Source organism: Zonotrichia albicollis, chromosome 1 (assembly GCF_047830755.1).
Source record: "Zonotrichia albicollis isolate bZonAlb1 chromosome 1, bZonAlb1.hap1, whole genome shotgun sequence".
Lineage (NCBI taxonomy): Eukaryota > Metazoa > Chordata > Aves > Passeriformes > Passerellidae > Zonotrichia > Zonotrichia albicollis.
Window position 1 is genome coordinate 2,189,568 of NC_133819.1, and position 26,185 is coordinate 2,215,752.

General features: G+C 45.6%; 2 protein-coding genes across 2 annotated transcripts in view; one reads left to right on the forward strand and one right to left on the reverse strand.

The window, feature by feature from the left end:
- Positions 1–12,318, reverse strand: part of MRPL55 (mitochondrial ribosomal protein L55) — a 137,906-nt gene extending 125,588 nt beyond the window's left edge. The window contains exon 1 of the mRNA XM_074540701.1: positions 12,314–12,318. The gene's annotated coding sequence lies outside the window, so the exon portion shown is untranslated. The remainder of the gene's footprint in view (positions 1–12,313) is intronic.
- Positions 359–26,185, forward strand: part of OBSCN (obscurin, cytoskeletal calmodulin and titin-interacting RhoGEF) — a 161,474-nt gene continuing 135,647 nt past the window's right edge. The window contains exons 1-4 of the mRNA XM_074539903.1: positions 359–654; positions 10,849–11,957; positions 19,513–19,782; positions 22,900–23,160. Coding sequence (XP_074396004.1) covers positions 10,862–11,957; positions 19,513–19,782; positions 22,900–23,160 — 1,627 coding nt within the window. The 5' untranslated portion in view covers positions 359–654; positions 10,849–10,861. The remainder of the gene's footprint in view (positions 655–10,848; positions 11,958–19,512; positions 19,783–22,899; positions 23,161–26,185) is intronic.

Below are 26,185 nucleotides of genomic sequence, written 5' to 3' on the forward strand. Positions count from 1 at the left end.
CTGGGAGCTATTTATTTATTTATAAATAAACCTACAATTGATCTGATGCCTTTGGGACAGAATTCCTGTCCAGTATGCAACGCTGATAATTCAGCAGCCCCCCATTCCTGAGTGCCCCCATCCCATTTAGCTGTGGGATGGACCCTTGAGGAGCTCCTCTGACCCACCTTGTCCTCCAGCCCACCCAAACCCCCATTTTTTTGGGTTTTTTTGCCCTCCTGCTGTTGCTGGGCTGTGGCAGTGAGTCCCTACAACGCTGCCCTTTTGCCTGTGTGCCGCAGGAAATTTAATCTCCCCGGTAAATGACACCCAGAGCTATTTTGGAGCCAGGCTCTGGAGGCAAGGAGAAGCACGTCAGCGATTTGACTGGAGGAGGAGAACCCAGAGAGGAGGGTCAGGGGGTGGCACAGCCTGACCCCGGCCAGCAGAGCCACTGCCGGGGGACTCGGGGGCACCTTCTGCACCTCCCTGCCATTGCTGAGGTTTCTGTTTTATTTCCTGGAGGGGAAAGAGGGGGGGAACCCAAGCCAACATGGTCTCCCCACGTCCTCTGTTCCCCTCTTCCCTCTTCCCCCTCCTTTCATCGCAGTAGGAATCGGATTTTGCTTCCTCTGCCCGGAGCTTTGTCCTCCTCAGACTCAGACAAGACTCCAGGTAAGAACAAAGCCTTCAGCGGAGGAGAGGTGGATTTGGGGATGCTGGTGTCCAGCAGGATGTGAAGAAGGTTTGTTGGTAGCTGAGGGAGGGTGAGGTGGTTGTTGTGCCATGCTGGAGGATGTTTTGCTGCTTTTGCTTTATGAAATTTTTTTGGGGATGGAGCTGAAGGTGCAAGTCGTAAATCCCTCCTTCTTTATCTCTGAGCCAAATGTGGAATGTTCTGCTTAATTGCTTCTGAGCAAAGATCAACCTCCACAGGAGGAAAGTGAAAAAAGTCAGCTTTAGAGCAGTAGACTCAACTTGATACGCTTTGTCCCCAAATCTGAGACACCACTGGGCATGGAGAGCCTGGAAAAACACATGGAGAGGTGGCAGAAGGGAACATTTCAAAAAGCTTTATTTCCAGGGCATCATCTCAGTGCAGCTTTTCTCTTCAGCCAGGACTTTTTCCCCCTCTGAGCTCCTCTCTGGTGTCAATACAGATTCACTCTGCAGCCCCCCACCCTCCTCCCATTTCTCCAAATGGTTCTGAGGGGAGATAGGGAGAGATGGAGCTGGACAGCTGAGGCTATTTTGGGCCCTACAGCTCAATGGGGTGGAGTGACTGTAATGACAATGACGTGCACTTGTTAAAATACAAGGGCTTAGGTCGTGCCTGATTGTCACCAAGGGAATTCTTTGTCCATATGGGAGCTGTGATCCTGCAACTCCCTCCTGTAGGAAATCACATGGCTAAAACAGGAGCATTTCTAGCTTTGGAAGTCTGTTTTTTTCTGTGATTCTGCCACAGCTGCTTCTCTTCTGGCCTGTGTGTAAAGCAAAATGCAACTGGGTGAAATTTGTGATGACGTTTCTACATTTCTGTTGCTTCTTTTCTGTCTCCTGGGTTGGAAACCTCAGAATTTGTGTGTTTTCTCTCAATTTGTCTCATTAATTCTCAGCCCCACAGAACAGGAGTGAACATCACAATGTGCCCAGACCTCCCTGGTGCTTTGGCTTTTTGCTGTTGTCAGAACAGCCGTGTGAGGCTCATAAGAATAGAAGGAAAAGTGGCTGCTGTGGAGTCGTGAGGGGCTGCTCTGTGCAGCTTTAGGCTTCTGGGAGTTTCAGGGGTGGTTTTGTGGCTCCATCAAGGGTGGGATGTAAAGTGAAGCCCCCATGTTGCAGTAAAACCCAAGGAGGATGAAATCCCTTCCCTGCATGGGGTTTCTTGGAGGTGCTGTTGTGTTGATGGAAAATGGTTTCTGGTGGTTGAAAGTGGGATGAATTTTCTAAGATAGGTCTGTCTCTGTAGAGAGGAAAGATAAAAAGTGTTTTAACCTCATGAATCCCCTAAGAGACTTGAATCTGTTGTGGGTTTTATGAAGTGTGTGCTGCTGACGTGGCTGGGAGATATCTCACACTCTTGCCCAGTGATGTTCACAAACCTCCTGATTTGTTCTTGCTCCTCGTTGGAATTCTCTAAATGTTTGAATCCTTGTTTGCTACCAATCACTGGGAACACCCAGATTATTGATAAGGGCTTAACAGGGGAAGCATGAGGGTGTGCAGGTCCCTCTGAGGGCACTTGGTGCATTTCAGCTGTACCCTGAAGGTCAGAACTGTACCTCGAGCTTCTCCTTTTCCCCGAGGGCTGCTCACCATGTTTAACACCATGTCAGCCCCTGGCCTGCCAGGAGCTTTCCCTCAGCATCTCCCATGGGTTTTGGCTTAGGATGGAGGCTGTGGATGGGAGGGAATGCAGACAAACCTTCTTGGAGTCTCTGTGGTCAGGATGACCCCAAGGTGTTAGAAAGTCTCTTTTTTCCCAGCCTGGTGTTTGAAGAAGGAGTATAATCCTTTGGCTGTGGATTTAAAGGTTGTTTATTTTCTGTTATTTATTACATTCTTTTTCTGACCTGCTGAGATCTGTCCAGCAGGTCGGGTTGAGGCACACTGACCTCTTTAGTATAAAAAGATAACACGCCTCCAAGGCAGTGTTACCTTTTTGCACTAAAAACTACGCGTGCATTATTTACAATAATTTCCTAATACCTATGGCCTATGTTAGACAGTGAGCTTCTACTCTAAACCAATCCAAAAGTGTCACCATCACACAGAAGATGGAGGCCAAGAAGAAGAAAGAAGGACAAGGCATTCCCAAATCCCTCCATCTTGGCTTTTGAACGCCATTCTAAAAACCCCAAAATTCTACTTTTCCACCTTGTGACAAACTAACTGTTGTTCTACTTAAACTCTTGTGGCTTGCAAACCTTCACATAAAGTTGGTAATTTTCTCCATGGGTTAAAACCAAAGGCACAGGGGTCTTTGGCTCCATGTAGGGCCTCTGAGCCCCCTGGCAGGGGTTTGAGCCATGCAGGGCAGCCAGAGGGATGTCCTGGGTTCCAACAAAACCTTATCTGAGCCCAGTTAGGAGCTCCTCGCAAAAGGCTTGGTGCGCTGCAGGTTCTCTGTGTCCAACACCTCCAGTGACGGATCCCCCACAGAAACCTCTCCCATCTGCCCACCCAGTGACCTTTGGACATGCCAAAATCGCTTCTCCCTCACTGCAGTGGAATTCAGAGTAGGCCAAGCTAAGCCCTGAGGCGCAGATACTGCTGGAAGGGGATGAATCCCGCCCGCCTGGATTAGAGCGCTGAGCCCCGATTTAGGGGTGTCTTGGGCAGCAGCACTGGCTGTTCTGGTGTGCATTTCACCCCCAGAGCTCCCTGTCTGCTGTGACAGCTCTCAGGCACCCACCAGAGCCCGGCTGATGTCACCCAGCCTGCAGCTGACACCCAACACTCGTGCTATTCCAGAGTTGTCTGTGATGGTGCTCACAGGGGTCTGAGGATGAGGGAAGAGATGAGGATCTGACTCCGTGTTACAGAAGGCTTGATTTATTGTTTTATCATATATATTACATTAAAACTACACTAAAAGAATAGAAGAAAAGGTTCTCATCAGAAGGATAGCTAAGAACAGAAAAGAATGAATTAACAAAGGTCAGTGGCTGGGACAGAGAGAGAGCCAGCTCTGCCGTGATTGGCCATTAATTCCAAATATCTACACAAGACCAATCCCAGATGCACCTGTTGCATTCCACAGCAGCAGATAATCAATGTTTACATTTTGTTCCTGAGGCCTCTCAGCTTCTCAGAAGGAAAAAATCCTAAGAAAAGATTTTTAATGAAAATATGTCTGTAACAGTTGTCCATTCCCTGGGAGGCTGCTGGAAGCCAGAGGGCAGCCGTGTTGCTGCAATTTTCCCTCAGCAGGATTTTAAACATCAAAGGGAACCCAAACTTCCCATTTGACAACTCATGGACTTCCCTTCCCACCCACGGATTCCATTTCCTGATGTTTTTAGATGGAACAATACAAACAGATAAGTTCGTGTTAACTGCAGTAATAGTGGCGCTGCCTTGATTTTTATCTGGAGCTTTCATTTCAGGGATGTTCTTTGAAAGCTCAGGGTTCAGAGACAGGAGGTTCCCTGTAAATCCTGCCTTTCCTGCCAGGAAAAGGAGTGAGAGGATTAGAATCTAGCATTGCAGAGGAAGTTCAGGAAACATAAATTCCAAAGGCAAGAAAAATACCTCAAATCAATGTATTTTTGACCAAAGAAAGGGTAAAAGAGAATTGAGGAAATGAGCAAATAGGGTTGTGAAGGGCTTAATGTGGTGTTGAGAGAAATTCTGTGCTTCTGATCTGTGTTTGGACCTTGGTGATCCCTTAGGTTTAATTATGTCCCCAAAGTCTCTAATTTTGCTACTTGTGGCCAACTTTGTCTTGGGAATGTTTTATGGGATGGATTGCACAGTGCTTTTTGCTCTGAGTCCTGGTTGAGAGGAATAGTGGATTTGTCTTTCCAAACAAGCTGTGGGTCTGCTGGTAGATAAAACCAGCACTGAGAGAGAAAAGAAACCATGGGAAGGATTCCACTGATTGATGAATGGAAAAAGAGATTTGCTTTTACAAATAAATTTTAGGTTTGCTGATAAATGAAATTAGGCATTGAAAGACGAAAGAAACAATGGGGAAGAAAAAACCCCTAAATTCCATAAGAATTAAAAATTAAAAGGGAGTGTTATACATTAAAGGGAAATCTTTGGTATCAGGCATTCTGGGAAGTCTGTACCTCTCAAGTACCTCAGAAATGGGGAAAGAGAGAAGGGAAATGTGTCTGGAAAATTGGGATAAAAAGGGAGGCTGCATCCTCCAAAAATTTGAGAGACCTTAGGGGAATGCCCCATGGCCTCTCCCTTTATTCAAATAAAGCCAAAAAGGACTCCTCTGTCTCCTTTTTGGACATAAACCTCTGGTGTTGGTAGATTAATTTTCCTACCATGGCAGACAGGATTCTCTTTCTAATCCTTGAATGGAAAGGCTTGGGCAGAGAATAACCTGTTCCCCCTGTCCTGTCTCACACAAAGAGCTTCACCACAGGCTGCTCACAGCCTGGGGGATGGCTCACCATGGTGGGGACATCTCTGCCTTCTCAGAGGCTGGGGAGGGTTTTCCAGGTGCAGATCAGCAGTGATAAAGAACATGAAACCAACCCAATCCATCAGCCAGCACTGCAGAGTGAATCCAGGAGGTTGGGATGCAGCTGAGGATGTCCAGCCTGGAGGAGAGAAGGGTCCAGGGAGAGCTCAGAGCCCTTTCCAGAGCCTGAAGGGGCTCCAGGAGAGCTGGAGAGAGACTGGGGACAAGGGGTAGGGTGGCTGGATAAGGGGGAGGTTGGGTTGAATAATAGGAAGAAATTCCTCTCTTCCCCAGAGAGCAGGGTTGGGTTGAATATTACTAAGAAATTCTTCCCTGTGAGGGTGCTGAGGCCCTGGCACAGGGTGCCCAGAGCAGCTGTGGCTGCCCCTGGATCCCTGGAAGTGTCCAAGGCCAGGCTGGACAGGACTTGGAGCAATGTGGGACAGTGGAAGGTGTCCCTGCCATGGCAGAGTTGGAACTGGATGGTTTACCATGGGTGGAACATGGGTCTCTAAGGTCCCTTCCAACCCAAATCATTCAAGAATTTGGTGGCACCACCATCATAGTTCTCCACTTCTGTGTTCTCCATCAGGAACTGGAACTCTCTGGTGGTTCCCACTGCAAACTCTCATTCCCCTGCCCAAGGGAAGCAAACACTGGCAGTGGTGGCACAGGAGGTCTGGACCAGCTGCTTGTTGGCCCCAGGGCAGTGATTTATTTATTTATCTGACAGCTCTGTGCAGTTCTGCCTCTTCCCCCAAACACAAACCAGTGAAAATCCGAATGAATAAAGACATAAAGCAAAATTATAAGTGCTGCCAGTTTGCCTTTGGCGTGCTCAGAAATGCCCAGGATGGGAATGTGATCTCTGCTGCAAATGATTCATCACAGAGGGATTACATGGGGAAATGTGACACTGGCAAATGCCTGAGATTTATTGGAAAGGGCATTTGCATTGACTGGCTTTATTCATGCTTTGTTGCTGGTCCTGTTGCTTCCAAGGCAGCTGGCCTGGCACTTGCAGAGAGTTAATATTTTTTAAATTTAAGTTTCAGAGTTACTGGGCTTTTTTTGAAGTTTGAATGAACCTGTAAATAATTGAAATCAGAGCAATTATTGAATAAGTTGATTGACAAGTTACACAGTAGAAAAATTAAATCTTGTCCCTTCAGTGCATTCACAAGTCTGTCCTCTCCTGGCTCCTAAATCTATTGATCATCCTAATCCACTGTGATGGGTTTTATCCCATTTGAAACTATAAAATGTAATCTTGTTTAAATTATAAATGAAATTATAAAATGTAATCTTGTTAAAATTATAAAATGTTTGTGCACCCTAATTTGTCAGATGGGTTGGATACACACACAGCCTCATCCTTGCTGCAGGTTAGGATTTCATGCCTCTTACTGCATTTTATGCTCTCCACAACCATAAAACAAGTTTTCCCCCCTCTTTTTCAGATGGGGACTAACTGGAGTGTCTATCTCATAATTATAAAAGCAAGCCAGCAGCAGAGCAAGGAATAAACCCTGTTTTCATTCCACATTAGAAAAATACCTATAATAACGAGCACACACTGTTTTCACTGATCCCTGGGTTTTTTTCTGTCATCCTGGCCATTTATAAAGGTGTAAAAACCTTATAGAGTATGAAGGCATGTGGTAAAAGCTGCTGGAGGTGTAGGTAAAGCAGGGGATGCGGTTTTCACCCCACACTAGGAGATCTGTGGACACAGGAGCTTGAACTGGATGGGGAGGAGTTGCAAACACCAGATGAGTTTTTGGGAGCCATGGGAGAGGGAGGCTGGACCTGGAGGCCACTTGGATGGATTTGCTGCATCAGTTTGGTTCAGGAGCAAAACCAACAGGCATGTGGTGTTTTTTGGCTGTTCCTGACTAGCTGGTTTTTTTGGCTTTTTTTTTTTTTTTAAATTTTTTTGGGCTGGTTTTGTTTTTATCTGTTTTTTTTTTTTTTTTCTTTTGGCTGTTTTTTTTGGCTTTATTTTAATCTGGTTTTTTTTTTTTTTTTGGTTTTTTTTAAGCTTTTTTTGGCTTTTTTAGCTTTGTTTTGGCTGGGGTATTTTTTTTTTGGCAGGGTTTTTTTTTTTTGGCTGGGTTTTTTTTTTTTTTTGGCTGTTTTTTGGCTGTTTTCTGGCCATTCCTGACTGTTTTTTTACTGTTTTTTGGCTGTTCCTGACTCTCAGAGGTACCAGGAAGCATCTGGCGTGTGTTTTTTTGGGCACAGCTCATCAGGGAGAGAAGGATGCACTTTAGGAACTGAGCAGCATGAGAGCCAGGCTTTGGGAGCCCTCACCCTGCTCCTGCAGGCACAGAAAGGTGTGGAAGTGATGGGAATGGCACACAGGTGGGCTGAGAGAAACCCCTGGTTGCTGAGAGGTCCCTGGCAGCTCCTCTCCTGTCTCTGTAGCCACCTCAGTGCTTCAGGCACTTGTCCATGTCATGCAGAGCCCAACTTGATGGAGAAGTGAAGCAACTCTAATTTTCTGCTCTTTTTTGACACTGCAAAGCTGGAAATAAGAGTGATGTCTCTATTGGACACACTGGAGTGTCTCTCACTAGGGTGAGGTGTGGCAATGTCTCCTGAAGGTGAATCCAAGTGCTGTGATGGCTCAATGCAGCCTGAAATTCAAGCTAATGGCTGGGAAATATTAGGACATGATCTCTGAGTCTGTGTTTTGGTTGTTAACTCTTAATTAATGCAGTGAAGGCTTCTGCTGGGCTCTCCAGAGCTGAGCTGAACCTCAGCATCCCCTTCTGAGCATTGAAATGGTCCTTCCCCAAATGAGCAGGAGACTCTGATTGTCAATCAATTGACTTCAGTGGAAATTTCCACTGACTTCAGTGTACTTTGGCTGCAGCCCCAGGCTCCTATCTGCCCCTTCTAACCCTCCATGCAGCTTCTCTGCTTGCAGCTGCACAAGCATTTATGGAAAATACATTTTAAAGCTCAGCTGAGGGCAGGGGTTGGGGTTGTAAGAGGGTCCAGAGAAGTTCAAACTAATTCACAGATTTCTAGACCAGTTTAAAACCAAGAGAAAAAGAGATCTGTGTATTGAAGGTGGCCACTTGACAGAAGGTCAGTTTGTCTTAGCATTGATGGCTACAAGTTGATCATTCTTTACCAGCTTAGCATTTACTAACAGTAAATTTTCCCTGTAATTTCCCCCCCTTCCCAGATGTAATGTTCGAAACCTGTTTTTTTTTATTTTCTAAAGATTTGTGGCAGAATAATGATATAATACCAGGAAACAAAAGCAACCAAAATTGAATTAGTTTAGAAAGGATTGATCTCATCTAAAAGGAAAAGTCTTTGATTGCTCCTTGTCATTTTGGGTGTTCTTTGGAGTGGGAGACACAGGACAGGACAAGGGGTATATTTTCTGTTAAATGTAGAAAGGTTACATTTGGTTTTGCCTTAGATCTGTGACCCAGATGAAGTTTCAAGTTTGGCTCAGCAACACTATTGGAATGATAATAATGCTCCCAAAATCATGGAATATCCTGAGCTGGAAGTGACCCACAAAGACCATTCAGGACAACCCCAAGAATCCCACCCTGTGCCTGAAGCAGTTTTCCAGAAGTTTCTTGGGCTCTCATAGCAAATACCATTTTGTATTTTTGTGCCACCCCTTTTCCAGTATATGGATTTAATGGTAAACTTGTATTTTTCAATCCCCAGAAGCATAAATTGGATTAAATTTGTAATTTGTTGTTAATTTTCATGCTCTATTTGTCATTTACCTCAGCAAGTACATTGTCATGTATACACTGTGCATAATTATTTGCTAGCCCATCCCTGTCTTGATATAAAGAAGTAGGAAGGGAGACAAGAAATTGGGAAAATAAGTGATTTGTCCCAGGGTCATGCAGCAAGTTGATCCAACCCTCAGTCCCTGATGCCATCAGTGATTTGTGCATTAACAAAAATGCACTGACAGGAGCTGGAGGAGGATGGAGAAATGGTGATTTGAGAAATTAAAGCAGGGTTTTGGCCCGCTCCTATTGATTTCTGCAGGTGCTGGGGAGAGCACCTGCCATTGGGTGAGAGAGTGGGTGGATGTGTGGCCAGCAGGGAAGCCAAACTGCTGCAGGATTAAGAAGGATATTTCTGTCTCACTGACTGGGTTTAATTTCCTTTCTGAGTTACAGCACCCAGAGCCCTGGTCCTTGTGCTCTGTGCAGAACTTTGGAGGTGAAAAAGCAGGGATGTGCTCACCTGGAGTAGGATCCATTCCCATGGTCAGGCAGGAGCTGCCAGGACAGAGGGGTCTGGTATCATGAGGCCAAAGAGGTTAAGCAGTGTGAGAAATAGCTACTCACTTTTCATATTTCAGGAAGGTTTATTAAACCTTATCAAAAATACAACAGAAGAATGAATAAAGAAAAAAGGTTATGGTGCCCGGAGCAAAAGATTTTCCCTGCCATGTGCTCAGCTCCCTCACAATGGAGGTTTTCCCTTTTTAACCCTTTAAACCCTCCCAAAGTTCTGTCCATCAGCCCCTTCTTTGCTGTCCAGTGGTGGAGATCTCTTCCTCAAATCCTGGTTGGAGGTCAGGTGTTCCATAGTGACAATCCAGCCCTCCCAGATGTCCCAAATGCAACTGTCCCTTGAAAACCACACCAGGGGGTACAACATAACTAAAAATCTAGAAAATTTTCTTAACCTATACATGTGGTATTTGTCCATTAATTGAGGGTCAATCATTGCATTACTCATCTATCACAACAGCTTGAAGAGAAACAGTGCACTCAAATCTTCTTGGAAAACCTGGTCTACGAGGTGGCATTCCTACCCATGGCAGGGGGTTGGAATTAGATGATTTTCAAGGTCCTTTCCAACCCAAATTCTGAGATGAAGGCAGTACCTTGATGGGCAGACACATCTCTCAGAATGTGGTTTGCTCCTCGTGGTTGCAGAACCAGCCCATCTGTCCCACAGCTTTAGTGCAGGTCACTTTCTGAGTGCCAAAGAGGAAAGGCATTGTCATGTTCCTTCTGCATGAACTGCCCAAAGAGCTCTTTTTTGCCCAGAGGCTCTGTGGGGAAGTGAGCTGCCTTATGGAACAGTTTATTAACCTCAAATATAAGAAACCCTAAAAACCAATAATATTCCAAGGCTGCCTCACCCATAATGAGCAGGGCATTGAAAACATGGGAGTCGCAGATATATTTTCTGAAAAATACCTTTGCTAAGACTTTTCTCCTGAGAAGCTGAGAGGCCTCAGAAAAGAAATGTAAACAATAATAATATTGTTTATATATATATTTTTATAATTATCTGCTCCTGCGGAATGCAACAGGTGCATCTTTGGTCTCCTGTGAATTGTTTCTACTTGATGGCCAGTCACAGTCCAGCTGTGTTGGGACTCTGGTCAGTCACAAGATTTAATTATTCATTCTTTTCCTTTCTTTGCAAGCCTTCTGATTAAATCTTTTATTCTTTTAGTAGAGTTTTAGTATATAATTTTCTTTTAATTTAATATATATCATAAAATAATAAGTCAGGCTTCTGAAACATGGAGTCAAGATTTCTCATCTCTTCCCTTGTCCTGAAGATGAGGGAAACATCATCACACATGGGGGTTCCAGGTGAAAAACACTCTGATACCAGGGGATTGCAGTGAATTTTTTTTTAATTTTCTTTTTTTTTGGGTGCACCCTCTTCCCTGCTCCCTGCTGACCCTTTTCTCTGTGCCCCTGCAGGAAGGAAGCCAGGATGGATTACAGCTCGCTCAGCGGGGTCCCGCGCTTCCTGACCCGGCCCAAGGCCTTCATGGTGTCTGTAGGGAAGGACGCCACGCTGAGCTGCCAGATCGTTGGAAACCCCATCCCAATGGTGAGCTGGGAGAAGGATAAACTTCCAGTGCAGTCTGGGGGAAGGTTTAAAACCACAGAGGATGGGGATTTGTACCGGCTAACCATCTACGACCTGAGCCTGGAGGACAGTGGCCAGTACATCTGCCGGGCCAAGAACACCATCGGGGAGGCCTTTGCTGCTGTAAGCATCAAGGTGGGAGAGGAGACCACGGTCACAGAGTCGGCTCCTTACTTCATCCAGAAACCTACCAACATCAAAGTAACCCTGGGAGAAGACGTCATGTTCAAGTGCAAAGTCCAGGGCAGCCCTCCCCTCTCGGTGAACTGGGAGAAGGACGGGCGATACCTGAGGAACAAAGCGGACGCTGGGCGCTTCCAGATCGAGTCTGCTGGCGAGTCCAACGCTCTCACCATCCAGTGTGCCCAGCTGGGGGACAGTGGCACCTACACGTGCCGGGCAGAGAACCTCATCGGCTCCGCCAGCGCCTCGGCCGCGCTGGTGGTGGAAACGCGCGGCTCCTCCAACCCCGACAGCGGCGGCAAGACGGCCTCCTTGCTGTCCCACCTGCAGAAGAGGCGGGAGGAGATCAGGAAGATGGACATCTCCCACAGCACTCTGGACTCTGCGTACTCGGCAGTGGAGGGGCTGTCCAGCCTGGGCTACGGCCTGTCCCGTGACTACGAGCGGGCAGCGGGCCTGGCCAAGGGCGCGCGCAATGCCGCGCTCGGGACGCTGACGCGCACCTGCAGCGTGACCGAGGGCAAGCACGCCAAGCTCAGCTGCTACGTGACAGGAGAGCCCAAGCCCGTGATTGTGTGGAAGAAGGACAACGAGGTCATTGCAGAGGGCCGGAGGCATGTTATCTATGAGGATGACCAGGAGAACTTTGTGCTGAAGATCCTCTTCTGCAAGCAGACGGACAACGGGCTGTACACCTGCACGGCCTCCAACCTGGCGGGGCAGACCTACAGCTCTGTGCTGGTCACTGTCAAAGGTGGGTGGGTGTGGTTCTCACCAGGGTGGGTGTGCCTGCAAGGATACACCTTTGAATTGGGGTGGGGTGGGTGGTTTGGTTTGAACAAAAACATCTGCCTCCAAACTGCTGCAGGGGAGAGTGTTAGATGTGCCACACTTCGGTTGCCATTCTGAAGAACTAGGACTGACCTTCACAAGTGTGGAGTGAATGTCTGAAGGCAAGTTCTTCACCACTGACTATGGCAAACAAAGGCATCCTGGACCTGGGAGGTTTTTTAGGAGTGCTTAAGGAGCACAGATTATCCAGCAACCCAAGCTGGGAAAGGCTGAATAAAGCTTTCCTGGTGGAAAGGGCTTGGGCACTTGAGTAGATGACCTGGGGACAGGGTCCCATTGCTGGTGGTTCTTAGGGAAGGGCAGTAAAGAGGTGCCAGGCAGGGGTGGATGAGGCAGAACTGGCTGTGATGCCTCAGGTTTTAGCTTTTATATTTTTCAAATTCTGTGCTGCTTTAGTGTGTGGGTCTGGCTTCGTATCAGGGAGTGGTGAGCTCTGTGCACAGAGCAGGGAGACAAAACAATTCCTGCTCCAGCTGGGCACCAAGGACAAATGATCCAAATCTCAGGCCCAAGAGCATAAACAAAGGTGGACCAAATAGAGGAAAACAAGAAAGATGAGACTGCATGGGCTAAAGCTGGAATTGGACAATTCACTCCAATATGTAAATGGAGCAGAACTGGTCAAAGTGAGAGACCCCATGAGCAGTTGACCATTTAGTAACCACTCTAAGTTCCCCTAGGGTGAAGCCCTGGCTGGGCTCTTGTGCTGCCCAAGGTGGATCTGTTGAAGCCTCCTAATAAATCCCTACTTCATTCCTTAGCTCCATCCAGTCTCTGTTCTAGGTCAGCCCTCACAAGGCATCAGCTGGTTGTGGGGCAGCTGGGGTGCACCAGGTCCCCAAGGCTCCTGTCAGTCCTGGTTGCACAGTGATGTAAGAGATCCATTCCCGTGCTCTGGGTCAGTGACTGCCAATGCCCTGTCTCACGCTCCAGGCTTTAATCACATCTGGGTTTGTGATCACCATGGGGTTTACTCAGACGTGCCATTTGTAGTAGTAGTGGAAACCCCTCCCTACAAGATGAGCATGTCAGGCTGCCTCAGATCCCCTGGGGGACCTACTGCAACTCTAATTACAGTCCAGCTCAGTTTTCCTGTACAGTGACCCACCAGCAGCCTGGCTCTTGCCAGGCTCTTCAGCCTTTTCCTAGCTTGGGTTGCTGGATAGTCTGTGCTCCTTGAATCCTAGAAAACCTCCCAGGTCCAGGATGCCTTTGTTTACCTTAGTCAGGGGTGAAGGACTTGCCTTCAGAGGGTCACTCCACACTTGTGCAGGTCAGCCCTAGTTCTTCAGAATGGTAACCAAAGCGTGACACACAGTTTTTACAGAATCCCAGAATGTTTTGTATTGGAAGAGATCTTAAAAACCATCTAATTCCAGCCTCATGCTATCCACCAAACCAGGTTGCTCCAAGCCCCATCCAACCTGGCCTTGAACAATCCAGGAAGCTCTAAATTTTCCAGCTGCTCTCCCATTTGGCAAAGGGTACAACAGGCAGTTTGGAATCTGAGCAGCACCTGTAAATGAGCTGTCAGAGGCAAAAGATTTTGCCACTCGAGTGGTAAAACTGATGATTTTTCACTGGCAGCAAAATAAATTAGAAACACAATTAAGTAGGAATTATCTGTGTTCCATAGTTGTCTTTAAGCCTCTCAGTGTTATTTGATTTTCTGTTTTCCCTTTTTTGGAAAGTGGCTCAGAGTCCCTGTGCCCATCAGTGACACCTGATCCGTGGAACTCACTGGCACTTGTCCCACCCCTTGCTGTCCCTTGGAGGTGCTGAGTGGCGTGGGGAAGGGCATTTGTCCTGTTCCATAAAGCTGGGATTACCTCATGAGCTGGGGCTCAGAGCTGGGGATCAATCCTGGCCCTCACCCTCGTGGGGGATCACTTTGAGGATGGATCAAGCTCATTTCCCTGCACAACACCTTGCATAAACAAACCTCCCCTGCTCTGCCTGTTTTTATTATAAAAATTCTATAAAATATTAAAAAATTATAAAAATTATAAAAATATTATATAAAACCCCTCTGTTTTTATCCTATTGCTCTAATGGCTGCAACCTGTTCCAAAGGAGGTGAGGAAAGCCAGGGGAGCAGCCAGTCTGGGAGCAACCACCATGGGAAAGGGTTATTGATCCCTGTCCGTTGTTCAGAGCTGCCTGTGAGTCAGGAGGCTGAAGTGGAAATGTTTATGGATTGTTTATTTTTCATGCTGTGCCACGTTTGGCTCCCTGTCCAGGCCGAGGCTGCCATGGAAAATCTACGTGTGTTGGTTATAATTAGGCCCTGATAAATGACTCTCCTTTGTGTCACCAGAAGTTCTTCTCAGCCCTCCCAAGACAGGTCAGAGTGATGCAGCAGATGAAAAAAGCTTTTAATTCTGTTCCGCTTTTAATTCTGTTGTTTGTGTCACTGGTGATGCCATTGGTTCATCAGCTGTCAGGCTTAGGCAGGGAGATCATCTTGCCATGCAAACTTCTCTTTGCTCAGCCATGTAAGAGAGGGTGAATTCTCCAAGCAGCCACCCCTGGAATCATTGGATGAGAATGGTTTGGGCTGGGAGGGACCTCAAAGGACATCTGGTTCCAACCCCTAACTATGGGCAGGGATGGCACTCACTAGGTCAGGTTGCTCAGAGCCCTGTTCAAACTGGCCTTGAACAATTCCAGGGATGGGAGATCCATAGAAAAACTCCTATGTTCTGTCAGTCTACATCCTAGGAACTTAGGGACCCAGGAACCCAACATTTGTGAACTCTTTGTTGAGCCTGTGCCTTAAAGATCACTGAGCTGGGGAAAAAAAAAAATGATTTTTGAGCTGTTCCTAAATGAGATTTAGTGAATCAGACTTAAACAAAGAAAGGCTACAGGGCAGAGAATCACTCTCCTAAACAAGGAAAACTGGAGCTTGATTAGATTCAGAAATGTGTCTGGAATGGAGGTAAAATCACAATCCATACACTGAGATGTGAGCTGTAAATGGAATTGGGAGAATTGTCCCAATTGAATTGCCCAAGAATAAACCTTTAACAAATCAAGGAGTGGGGAGAATTGAAGGAACATAAATAGCCAGCTTGGCTTTGCTGAAGGCTTTGGAGATTGCCCTGGACTGTGTGTAAATTTGGTGAGAACAGAATTCAGGTCTCCACCCTGGCCAAGCTGTGTTCGCTGGAGTCCCTGAATAAAGTAACCAGATACTGGATGAGAAGGTTAAAGGTTGCAAGCCAAACAGGATGAGGATGGGAAAAACACCCTTGTGCTGAGGCAACCTCATTCTCCCTCTGATCAGAGGGGATTTTGGATGGTCACTGTCATGGCAGTCACACTGGAAATCTGAAAGAGAATTGCAGCTTGAGAAATGAGGAGGTAGAAAGGAAATTGGGAAAGCACAGTAATTAGGAAGATCAAAGGCTGAAGAGGTTGGAAGCTTTTCAATCCACATTTAGCCAGCTCTTACTGGGAGGATTTTCCATATTCTAACCTTTCCTGGATCTTTTTCTTTCGGCAGAGGGAAAATTTGCCTCTGGAATAATAAATGTGAGAATTCCAGCAATAAGGAAGGGGAAATCTAGGCAAGTAAAAAGGGAGGTTCAGATGGCAGATGTGCCTTGATAAGGTTAAGAAAACATTGGGCTTCTTTGCAGGCTGCGCCTATTCTTAGTAAAATATGTGTTAGCAGGACTTGCCTTTTAAAAATAACATCCTCTCATTGCCAGTTTTCTTGCTGTGGACCAAACAGAAAAGCCTGTGACAGACTGGAGAAATATCTCCTCAGGATAGGCAGCAAAATGAATCTCTGATCCAAGTTCTTGCAGTTTCCTGCTAATTCCATGAGCTGCTCTGGCCCTGTGCTCCCTCAGTGTTTTGCTCTGCTGTGGCTCTTACGTTTTTCCCAGTGGGCAGGTTTGGGCAGCTCTGTTATTTTCTGTTTTATTTGCACCTCTCTGACCTGGGTGCAAATAAAACAGAAAATGGTGGTGCTGGTTATGGGCCAGATGGTTTGGGGTGCCTGCTCTCAGAACACCTCTGGTCCTTCTGTAGTCCTCTGACCCAAATCAACCTGACCAGGCACATTCTAGACCTTGTAAAGAGCATGAAGGGATGCTCAGGAGGAGGAGGCTGGTGGGTTTTGGAACCACTCTGACATCTCCAAAAGCCCTGGGCTGGGTTCATCCCAGGCTTCAGCTCAATTTATCAGCTGCTGTTGCTCCTGAGCTCCATTCAGAGGGAGATAAGACGTGTGCAAGACGAAGGCAGAGTTGTTTTCAGAGGATATCTGTGACCCCCAAGCTGCCAAAGATAGCCTTGCACTGCCTTTCCCTGGCTGGGAGAGCAGTGCTGTTACTGCAGCATGCTCCTAAGAGTCAAACAACCCTGCTGTGCTTGAGCTTTTTCCTGGAATAGCTTTTTATTTTTTTTTTTTTTTCACTTTCGGTACTGCTTAGTGACTGTAAAGGGAGAGGGGCTAATGATATGGCAGCTGCTCCAGTATGGGAATACACTTGTGTGCCTCTCAGGTGCAGCTTGTGTTTCTTTTTGGCCCCTGTGCAGCTCTGAGTGTTCCCAGTGGCAGCTCCAGCCTCCCTGCTGCCAGGGGGCTGCATCCCTCTGCTCAAAGCTTGGCCTCACAGAATCCCAGAATGGTTTGGCTTGGAAGAGACCTTAAACTTCATCTTCTTCCACCCCTGCTATGGCAGGGACACCTTCCACTATCCCACGTTGCTCCAAGCCTGGCCTTGGACGCTTCCAGGGATCCAGGAGCAGCCACAGCTTCTCAGGGCACCCTGTGCCAGGGTATCACCACCCTCAGAATAAAGAATTTCATCATAATATCTTATTTAAACCTGAAAAAAATCAGGAAAAAAAGAAAAAAAGGCTAATCACCATCTGGAGTGTGGGCAGAGCAGATCTGTGACCGTGTTCAAAGGGGTCCAAGGCTGAGGGAAGAGACGAGGATCTGACCCCATGTTTCAGAAGGCTGATTTATTATCTTATGATATATATTACATTAAAGTATACTAAAAGAATTAAGGAAAGGATTTAATCAGAAGGCTAGCTAAGAATAGAAAAAGAAGGAATGATAACAAAGGTTTGTGGCTCAGCTCTCTGTCTGAGCCAGCTGGGCTGTGATTGGCCATTAATTAGAAACAATCACATGAGCCCAATCATAGATGCACCTGTTGCATTCCACAGCAGCAGATAATCAATGTTTACATTTTGTTCCTGAGGCCTCCCAGCTTCTCAGGAGGAAACACCCTAAGGAGAGGATTTTTCATAAAAGATGTCTGCGACAGAGATCTGTGTAACCATAGCTGAAGGCTTTTCAAGGCAAGGCTTTTACTTGCCTTAAACTGAGGTGTATTTAGGCATAACATTAAAAAAAAATTTCCAAGTTGACATGGTTAGTGTCACCTTCCTGTTCCTGGACATATTGTATGGGTTCCCAGTCAGGTTTTACCCTCAGGATAACAAAGGTAGTCCATGGCATTGCTCCCTCCATGTGTCCTGTCAAGCCTTTAGAGTCTAGTACCTCATTTAAACTGAAAGAGGGGAGCTTTATATCAGATATTAGGAAGAAATTCTTTACTGTGAGGGTGATGAGGCAGGATGGAGTCACAAAAACCAGCTGGGAGCTGGCACAGCCATTACTGGGAGGGGAAGGTACATATCAAGGTATGATCTCTCATGAATCATGAGCAGTGTTCCAGCACTGGCTAATCCCATGTGTGACACGACTGTGGCACCAGGCCCTGGCCACCAGCTGTGCTCTTCAGTCCAGCTCCCCTTTCCCCACTTCAGGGCTGGGGTATCAGGGTGATGTCACAGCGCAGCTGTCGCTGGAATTTGACATTGTTCAGCTCATGAAGTCACTTCCCTCACTGTCATGCAGCTGCTTGGTGGCTTTGTTCTATGCTTGGGTTGGGCCCTCAGCCAGAGCACTGCAGCCCCACTGCTGGAGGAGGGCTGAGGCAGTTGGGAGACTGGGGCTCATTCTCTATTTTTTGTGTTTTTGTGGGCAAAAGCTGCTGTAGAGCATTTGGGGCTGGTGGAGAGAACAGAAAACTCCTCCTTTTGTGCACATCTGATTGTGCACAGCCACCTCACAGCTCTCTGTGCCCCTTCAGATCACTTTTGCTGTAAGACCCTTAAAATAATTGGTTCTTGCACCAGCTCAGCTGCTCACTCACACCTGGAATTACTGCCCTGTGCTCTGCCCCATGGCCAGCTTGTTTGTCATTAAACTGTCACAGACACATTTTCTGAAGAATCCTTTCCTTAGGATTTTTTCTCCTGAGAAGCTGGGAGGCCTCAGGAACAAAATGTAAACATTGATTATCTGCTGCTGTGGAATGCAACAGGTGCATCTGGGATTGGTCTCATGTGGTTGTTTCTAATTAATGGCCAATCACAGTCAGCTGGCTCAGACTCTCTGTCCGAGCCACAAACCTTTGCTATTCATTCCTTCTTTTCCTGTTCTTAGCCAGCCTTCTGATGAAATCCTTTCTTCTGTTCTTTTATTATAGTTTTAATATAAAATATATCATAAAATAATAAATCAAGCCTTCTGAAACATGGAGTTAGATCGTTGTCTCTTCTCTCATCCTAAGACCCCTGTGAACACTGTCACAATTAAATCAATTCTGGAAAGATTCTTTTTTAAGGCCTTTTACTCCAGCCTAGCCTTGACTATGTCCAGGAATGGGGCAGCTACAGCTCTGTTACTGTGATATTTTATGACAAATCTCTTTGCTAAGATTTTTTTTCCTCTTAAAAAGCTGAGAACCTTCAACTTCTTTATGTTTTGCTACTTTAAAATATAATTTAGATAATTATTTACTCAACAGGTAAATTGTTTTAATTTAATGTCTAAATCACAGTCAGCTGTGTCAGACTCTCTGAGTCTGTCACAAGTTTTTATTATCATTTTTGTCTAACCTTCTAATGTCTCCTTTCTCTTTCTTTAGTATAATTTCATATAATATGATTTCATATAATATAGTATAATTTCATATAGTATAGTATAATAACAGTATGATTTCATACAGTATAATTTTGTGTAGTATAATTTCGTATAGTATAGTATAATATAATTTCATATAGTATAGTACACCACACCCATAATATAGAATATGGTATAATATAATATAATATAATATAATATAATATAATATAATATAATATAATATAATATAATATAATATAATATAATATAATATGGTGTAATATGATATAATATAGTATAGTATAATATAATATAATATGGTATAATATAATAGTCAGCCTTCTGGAAACTTAGGGTCAATTCTCATCTCTCACCTCATCATAAAACCCACAACACAGCTCCTCTGGGCAATGTATTTTAGGGCCTCACCACCCTCAAAGAGGATTTCTTCCTAAATTCCCATCTATACATCTTCTCATCTCTCATTCTCCTTCCTCTTTTTTCCCCTCTTAAGAACCCACCATACCCTTCAAGGCAAAGCTGAAGGACCTCGAGGTGCGGGAGAAGGAATCTGCCACGTTCCAGTGCGAGGTGCCCGTGGCTGGGACAGAGACAGCCTGGTTCAAGGAGGAGACCAAGCTGCAGCAGAGCAAGAAGTACAACATCGAGGAGGAGGGCACCTACCGCCGCCTCACCGTGCAGAACGTCACCACGGACGATGATGCTGTTTACATCTGCGAGATGAAGGAAGGGAGCAGGACCATTGCAGAGCTCTCTGTCCAAGGTAAGTGAAATGGGAGCCTCCTCCAGCCTGGGTTCATCAGCTCTTGGAGGTCTGTTTCACACCCAAGATAGGTACTGTAGAAGGCATAAAATCAGCAGGATGGCTTCTGTGGTAGTATTGGAAACAAAATGGTTTTATAAAAAGACAAAATAACAAAGCTCTTTACAGAGGAAAACCCAGCCAGGTGCAAGAGTTCCTTGCCCCTGGTGAAACACCTCAGAAAAGCCATCAGTTTCTTTGTTCTCTTCTTTTTCTAGTAAATTGCTCAGGTGGGACCTTTTTGGCCTCTGTCCAATGAGCTATCCCTAAGTTTGAGGTGAAGTCCCCCAGGTCCTCTGAGATATCTTTTTACCTAATTGAAGAGAGAAACTTCTGGGCTTATTTCCTTTTTAAGGGGACAAAGGATAGTTTTGTCACTCCATCCATGGGAGGGCACATTGCTCTAGGTAAGAACGGTATTTCAGATTGGCCAAAAGTGTGGGATTCACACATGGGACTCTGGGTTTGACCTTGTGAGCAGGATTTGCCATGCCCATGTGGGCACTGAAGAGGAGCAGAGTCCCTCATGGTGTGAAGATGTGGTCGGTGGTCCCTGGGGCAGGGTGTCTCTGGACACATACAACACAGCCTGTCCCTGCTGTGTGGCCCTAAGATGTCACCCAGTGGGAACCCCTGCTGAAAAAAGCTTCCTCCAGCTGTGGCCTGACCCTGTGGACTTCTCTTTGATGCCTTGAAATGGCTACACAAAGCAGAGGCTAGAAAAGACTAAGAGAATAAAAGTGGATATTTATTAAAGGCCTTCAACAGGTTCACCTTGGGCTGTCAGAAACCTCTGAGAGGGGATATACCCAGGATGATGATGGTCATGAGTTTTTTGCACATTTATAAGTTTGGTCCATTTACATAGCAGGGGTTAATCCTCCAATTACAGCTTCAGATAATGAAGTCATTTACTCCAAGTTTTCTTCCCCCAGTTTACAGAATTCCCAGAATTACCAGGTTGGGAGAGACCTTCAAGGTCATCGAGTCCAACCCAGCCCCAACAGCTCAACTCAACCCTGGCACCCAGTGCCACATCCAGGCTTTGTTAAACACACTCAGGGATGGGGACTGCACCACCTCCCTGGGCAGCCATTCCAGAGCTTTATCACTCTTTCTGTGAAAAATTTTCCCTAATATCCAACCTGTATTTCCCTTGGTGCAGCTTGAGGGGAATTCACTGTTTACATCTCTCAGGGCCTGAGACAGTCAGGTGTCCCTGAGTTTCAGGCCTAGAGAGGAGTTGTTTTGTCTGAATAAAAAAGGAGAACAGGAGCTGACAGGCTATGGAGTTTTAGAGTTATATACTAAAGCAGTACAGGATCTGAAAAATATAAAATCTAAATCCCAAGACATCACCTTAACATGACCCCAAGCATCAGATGTGTCCCCTGGCACTGTCATACCCATCTTGTCCAGTGAACAGAGTGGTGACTTTCGTCTGGGAGTGGTGCTGACCACAGTGGAAAGGGGCAGCTGTGGCCAGATGTGTGATGCAGGCTGCAGTCAACACCAGCATGGTTTAGATTGGAAAACACAGCTCCAGATCCCTGGCAGCTGGAGCTGCTCTCTGGAGTTTGGGAAGGGGACAAGGAAAGGACAAAGTGTGGATGGCCATGTCCAGGTGTCCTGAGTCTGGTGGTTCAGGCTGGAGTAGGAGTAGGTGTAGTTGGGTATGGTGTGGGTGTCTGTCAGTGAGTAGACACAAACCCCAGAGCTGCAGGCACTGGAGGCTGCCAGAACTACAGGATTCATCTTGTCCTGACCCATTTGAAGCCTGAGTACACTCCCAGTGAAACCAGAAGGAGTTCTTCATATATAAATTGCCACGAGATAGCTGAGGGATGTGCATCCTCATGCAAATTCCCTTTTGTACCACCAGTAAAGAGCTGAGAGTGCACAGAGGTGGATGCAGAAGGGAAAATTTAGCCCAGAGATAGGGGAGAGCTCAGCCTGACATCTTTTTGTCACACCTTCCGTTAGGTCTGGACCAGCCCACCACCCCTGTGTGTTTGCTCTCAGCAGGACAGCTGGTATTTTTTTCACTTGTTTGTGCTGTAATGGCATGTTCCATCCAAAAGAGAGTGACTGAGCCAGGTGGAGCTTTCTGCAGGGAGAGGAGGCAGAGCCTTCCTGGGGGAGCCTTGTGCCTGCCCTGGAGGGGATTGGAGAGAGCAAGGTGGGGTTGGGACAATGTGAGAGCTTGGCCAGAGGTGAAGAGCTGTGGGATGAGCACAGTGCTGAGGGCAGAGAGGTCAAGGAGGAGGATAAGCAGAGAATCAGGTCTTGAACCTTGTGATGAAACCTGTGCATGGTCTGTTACTTTATGAGAGAGTTCAGCAATGCTGTTCATTAAACAGTTCTGGCAGATCTGCCTGGGCAAAGCCTCTTTCACCTCTCAGGGACTGCTCTGGAGCTGGAGTCAGTCACTGTTGGTCATTTGGGGTGGTCTCCTTGTGGTTTGTCCAGTCTTTTCTGTGAATATTCACATCTTATAGTTTTGAGTTGGTCCTAGTAAGTGATGATAATCACAGTCACTTGGAAAGGACATAAATTCATTCATTGTGAGTTTCTGTGTTGACACTAAGAAGAAACCTGAGATTTTTCAGTGTCTTTCTCATTAATTTGGGTAACTTCTGTGTCTGCCATGTTGATTATGTGATTTACTTTGATGGAGGTGAAATCCTAAAGGCAAAGGAGAGACCTGTCTGACTTAAGACTGACCTACTTCAGCAAAGTTCAATTTGAATTTCCAGCATATATGGACAATGAAAGCTGTCAAGTCTGTTCTCTTGCAAGGCCATATATATTTTGTGTTTACCCAACATCTGGCTTTGCTTGGTAAAGAAACCTGAGTGACTGCAGTCAAATAAGATTTGCTTTTCTCTCTTTGAAGGCCAAAATGAGTCCTTGGGGTCATCGGTTCTGTGTGACTCAGAGCCTTGGAATTTATTTTCAGGTGTCTGCATGGTGTCTACAATATTTTGACTGGGTATGGGCTAGTCCTGTTTTAGTCTGGACGGTCCAAAGCGTTTGATATCTGCCGTTTGCTGACTGTGATTATTTTGTTATCTGAAGGGAACATCATTAAAAAACTGCCACGGAAAACTGCTGTCTTCATCAAGGACACAGCCACCTTCTGCGTGGAGCTGGACAACGACTGCCAGAACGTCAGGTGGCTGAAGAACAAAGAGGAAGTGAAGCCCAGCGACCGCATCTCCATCACCTGCTCTGGCAAACAGCACACCATGACCATCCGGGAGTGCAAGGTGGAGGATGCTGGGGAGATTGCCTTCCTGGCTGATGAAAGCAGGACTTCCACCCAGTTCACTGTGACCAGTAAGCTTCTCTTTTGTTTGGCCTTGGTGTTGTGTCTTCCCATGGCACCGTTGTTGTTTTGTGTGCCACCATGACCATTTTGGGTCCAAAACCAGCTGAAGGTTTGATGTTTGCCACCAAAAGGCCATCAGCCTGTCTGTGGGTGTTGTGAGGTGTTTGTAGGGATCCAAATAGGACTTCCACTCAGTTTACTGTGACCAGTAAGCTTCTCTATTTTTGCTGGGCCTTGGTGTTGTGTCTTCCCATGGCACTGTTGCTCAGTGCCACCGTAGTAATTTTGGTGTCCAAAACTAGCTGAGGGTTTGATGTCTCCCACAAAAAGGCAACAGCCTGCGAATATTGTGAGATGTTTGGAGGGATCCAAACAGAGAGAATATCTGTAGAGTCATGGAATGGATTGGGTTGGATGGGATCACCTCATTCCACCCCATGCTGTGGGCAGGGACACTTTCCATCCAACCAAGATTTTCAGGGCCTTGTCCAGCCAGGCGTTGAACACTTCCAGGTGTGGAGCATCCATGGTTTCTCTGGGTGAAAGTAGTGCTGGGGAAAGACCATGGCACAATCTTCTCTTACTTGACAGAGCAGTAGCAGCAGGTGCAACATCGTCAAGACTGGACCTGAAATGAAATTTTGGTGAAGCTGCCTAATTTTATTTGGCATTATTTTGATGACACTCATTTCCCAGGTGAAATCTTCTTTATTTAAGACATAAATACATATGATTTCTGGTTCTGCTGCAGTTCTGGATCATATATGAACAAATCACCCACTCCAGTCACAATTTGGGAAGAGTAAATCTTTTCTACCACCACTGCAATTAGTCAATGGCAAAAAGGAATCTTTTATTTAACAGATATGTAATTGCTGAGTTATCTAAACTTAATTTGGGCATTCTGAAGCCATTGAATTAAAATGAGGAAAAAAATGAGGAAAGTGTCACATTTGGTTTTGTGAGATTTTCTAAGGTATTTGAGAAGCTATACCATCCAAACAAGCACCTATTCAATGGGGACAATAAGGTTCAGCTTGATTTCAGACCCTGCTGTTTAAATTGTGAAGAAAGGATTGATTCATGGAATAGAAATTATAAGAAACTGTCTTCCCACAAACAGGTATTGCTGAAGAAAACATTGCATTACCATTTCTGATGGCAAGGTCAAGAGATCCCATTCCAGGGCTTAGTGTTCAGCTTAATGTTACCCTAATGGGACCTTTGACATCTATCTGTGACCAGCAGTTACTGACAGGCTGGTAACTGTGCACCCCAAACCACTTCTGTGTCTATTTCTGTAAGGAAGGAAAAGCGTATCGCCTTGAGATTTCCTATTTTTACACTTTGTGCATATCGGATTTACTGCCTGGAGAATCCTCTGTGCTGTGTCCACATCTTTTTCAATTAGCTGGGTGGGATTGGTGGTGGTTCTGATATCTTATTATAACGTACAGGCAATGTTTGTTTATTAGTTGTCATCTTGCATTGTTAATGCAAGATGATAAATAATGCAAAACCACGCCCATTTTAAAGATGGGGAAACAGAGGCAGGAAGGAGATTCAGTTGTCCCAGAGCTCAGTTTTTAGTTTAGGCTCATCCACAGACTCCATCTACAGTCAGGAATTCTTGAGTATGTCCACTGTGTGTTTCACCCCCCTCCCACACCTTCTTTAAGCTGGATTAATTGCTCCTGAGTGTGCTGCTCATGGGATCACAGCTGGAGTCTGGTTGACTGACTTCACCCAGACACCTTTCAGATAGCCAAAATTAAATGAAATTAATCCTGGGCCATGCCAGTAGAGGTGTAACCAGAGCACATCAGGTAATTCCTCTTGACCATATAAGTGGCAGCACATAGTGAATAATCCTGATGGGACTTCAGGCTTCTCTAAAAAGTTCAAGAGGAATGAAAGGGTGAAAATAAGCATTCATTATGCAAATACCTCTAGGAATATGTTTCTAGCCTCAGGTACCATAAAATGGGCACATCTCAATTGTAGCTTCTCATGGTGGGGACACATCTTTGTTGTTTCCTTTTGAAGTAAATTCCAAGTCCCAAAAACTGGTTCTGCATCAATTACTAAAACAAAGATCCTAAATGATGTCATTTTTGGGAGACAAAGTTACAGCTTCTGAGTGGGGGTAACATAAAATTCATGAGTAGGACAGATACCCAAATGAAGGGGCTGCAGGGAGCATCCAAGCCTGTGTAACAAGCCAGGCTCTCCATAACTCTTAAAAGATTTGAACAACCTTAGAAGATGGGTAAAAGCATCAGCAGAGTGAAAATAAGAAGCTGAGTGCTAGTCTGCTTTGCCCAGGAGCTGTGAAGGGCAGAAATGTGGGTCTGTATCCAGCACTGAAGACTTCAGCCTACAAAATGTTTGTTGAAGTCTCTCTGATTGTGATGACAGTTTTAATACTGTGTAGTGTGACGATGTTCACAGGGGTCCAAGGTTGAGGGAAGAGATGAGGATCTGACTCCATATTTCAGAAGTTTTATTTTTATTATTTTATATATTATTTTATGATATATATTACATTAAAAGTATACTAAAAGAATAGAAGAAAGGATTTCATCAGAAGGCTGGCTAAGAATAGAATAGGAAAGAATGATAACAAAGGTTTGTGGCTCAGACTCTCTGTCCCAGCCAGCTGGGCTGTGATTGGCCATTAATTACAAACAACCACATGAGACCAATCACAGATGCATCTGTTGCATTCCACAGCAGCAGATAATCAATGTTTACATTTTGTTCCTGAGGCCTCCCAGCTTCTTAGGAGGAAAAATCCTGAGGAAAGGATTTTTCATGAAAAGATGTCTGTGACAGTGTAGAAACTGCGTATGTTTAGCTGTGCAATACAAGGATTGGACATCAAAGTTTGAGCTTGGTCTGGAATGATCATGATTCCGTGATCTTTGTGTAAAGCAGCCTCAAAGCATCTTCCATCCATTTTCTTTCTTTTCCATCTCATATCAAGGTTTTATTGAGGTTTATATTGAGGTTTATTAAGCAAGATGGACTTTT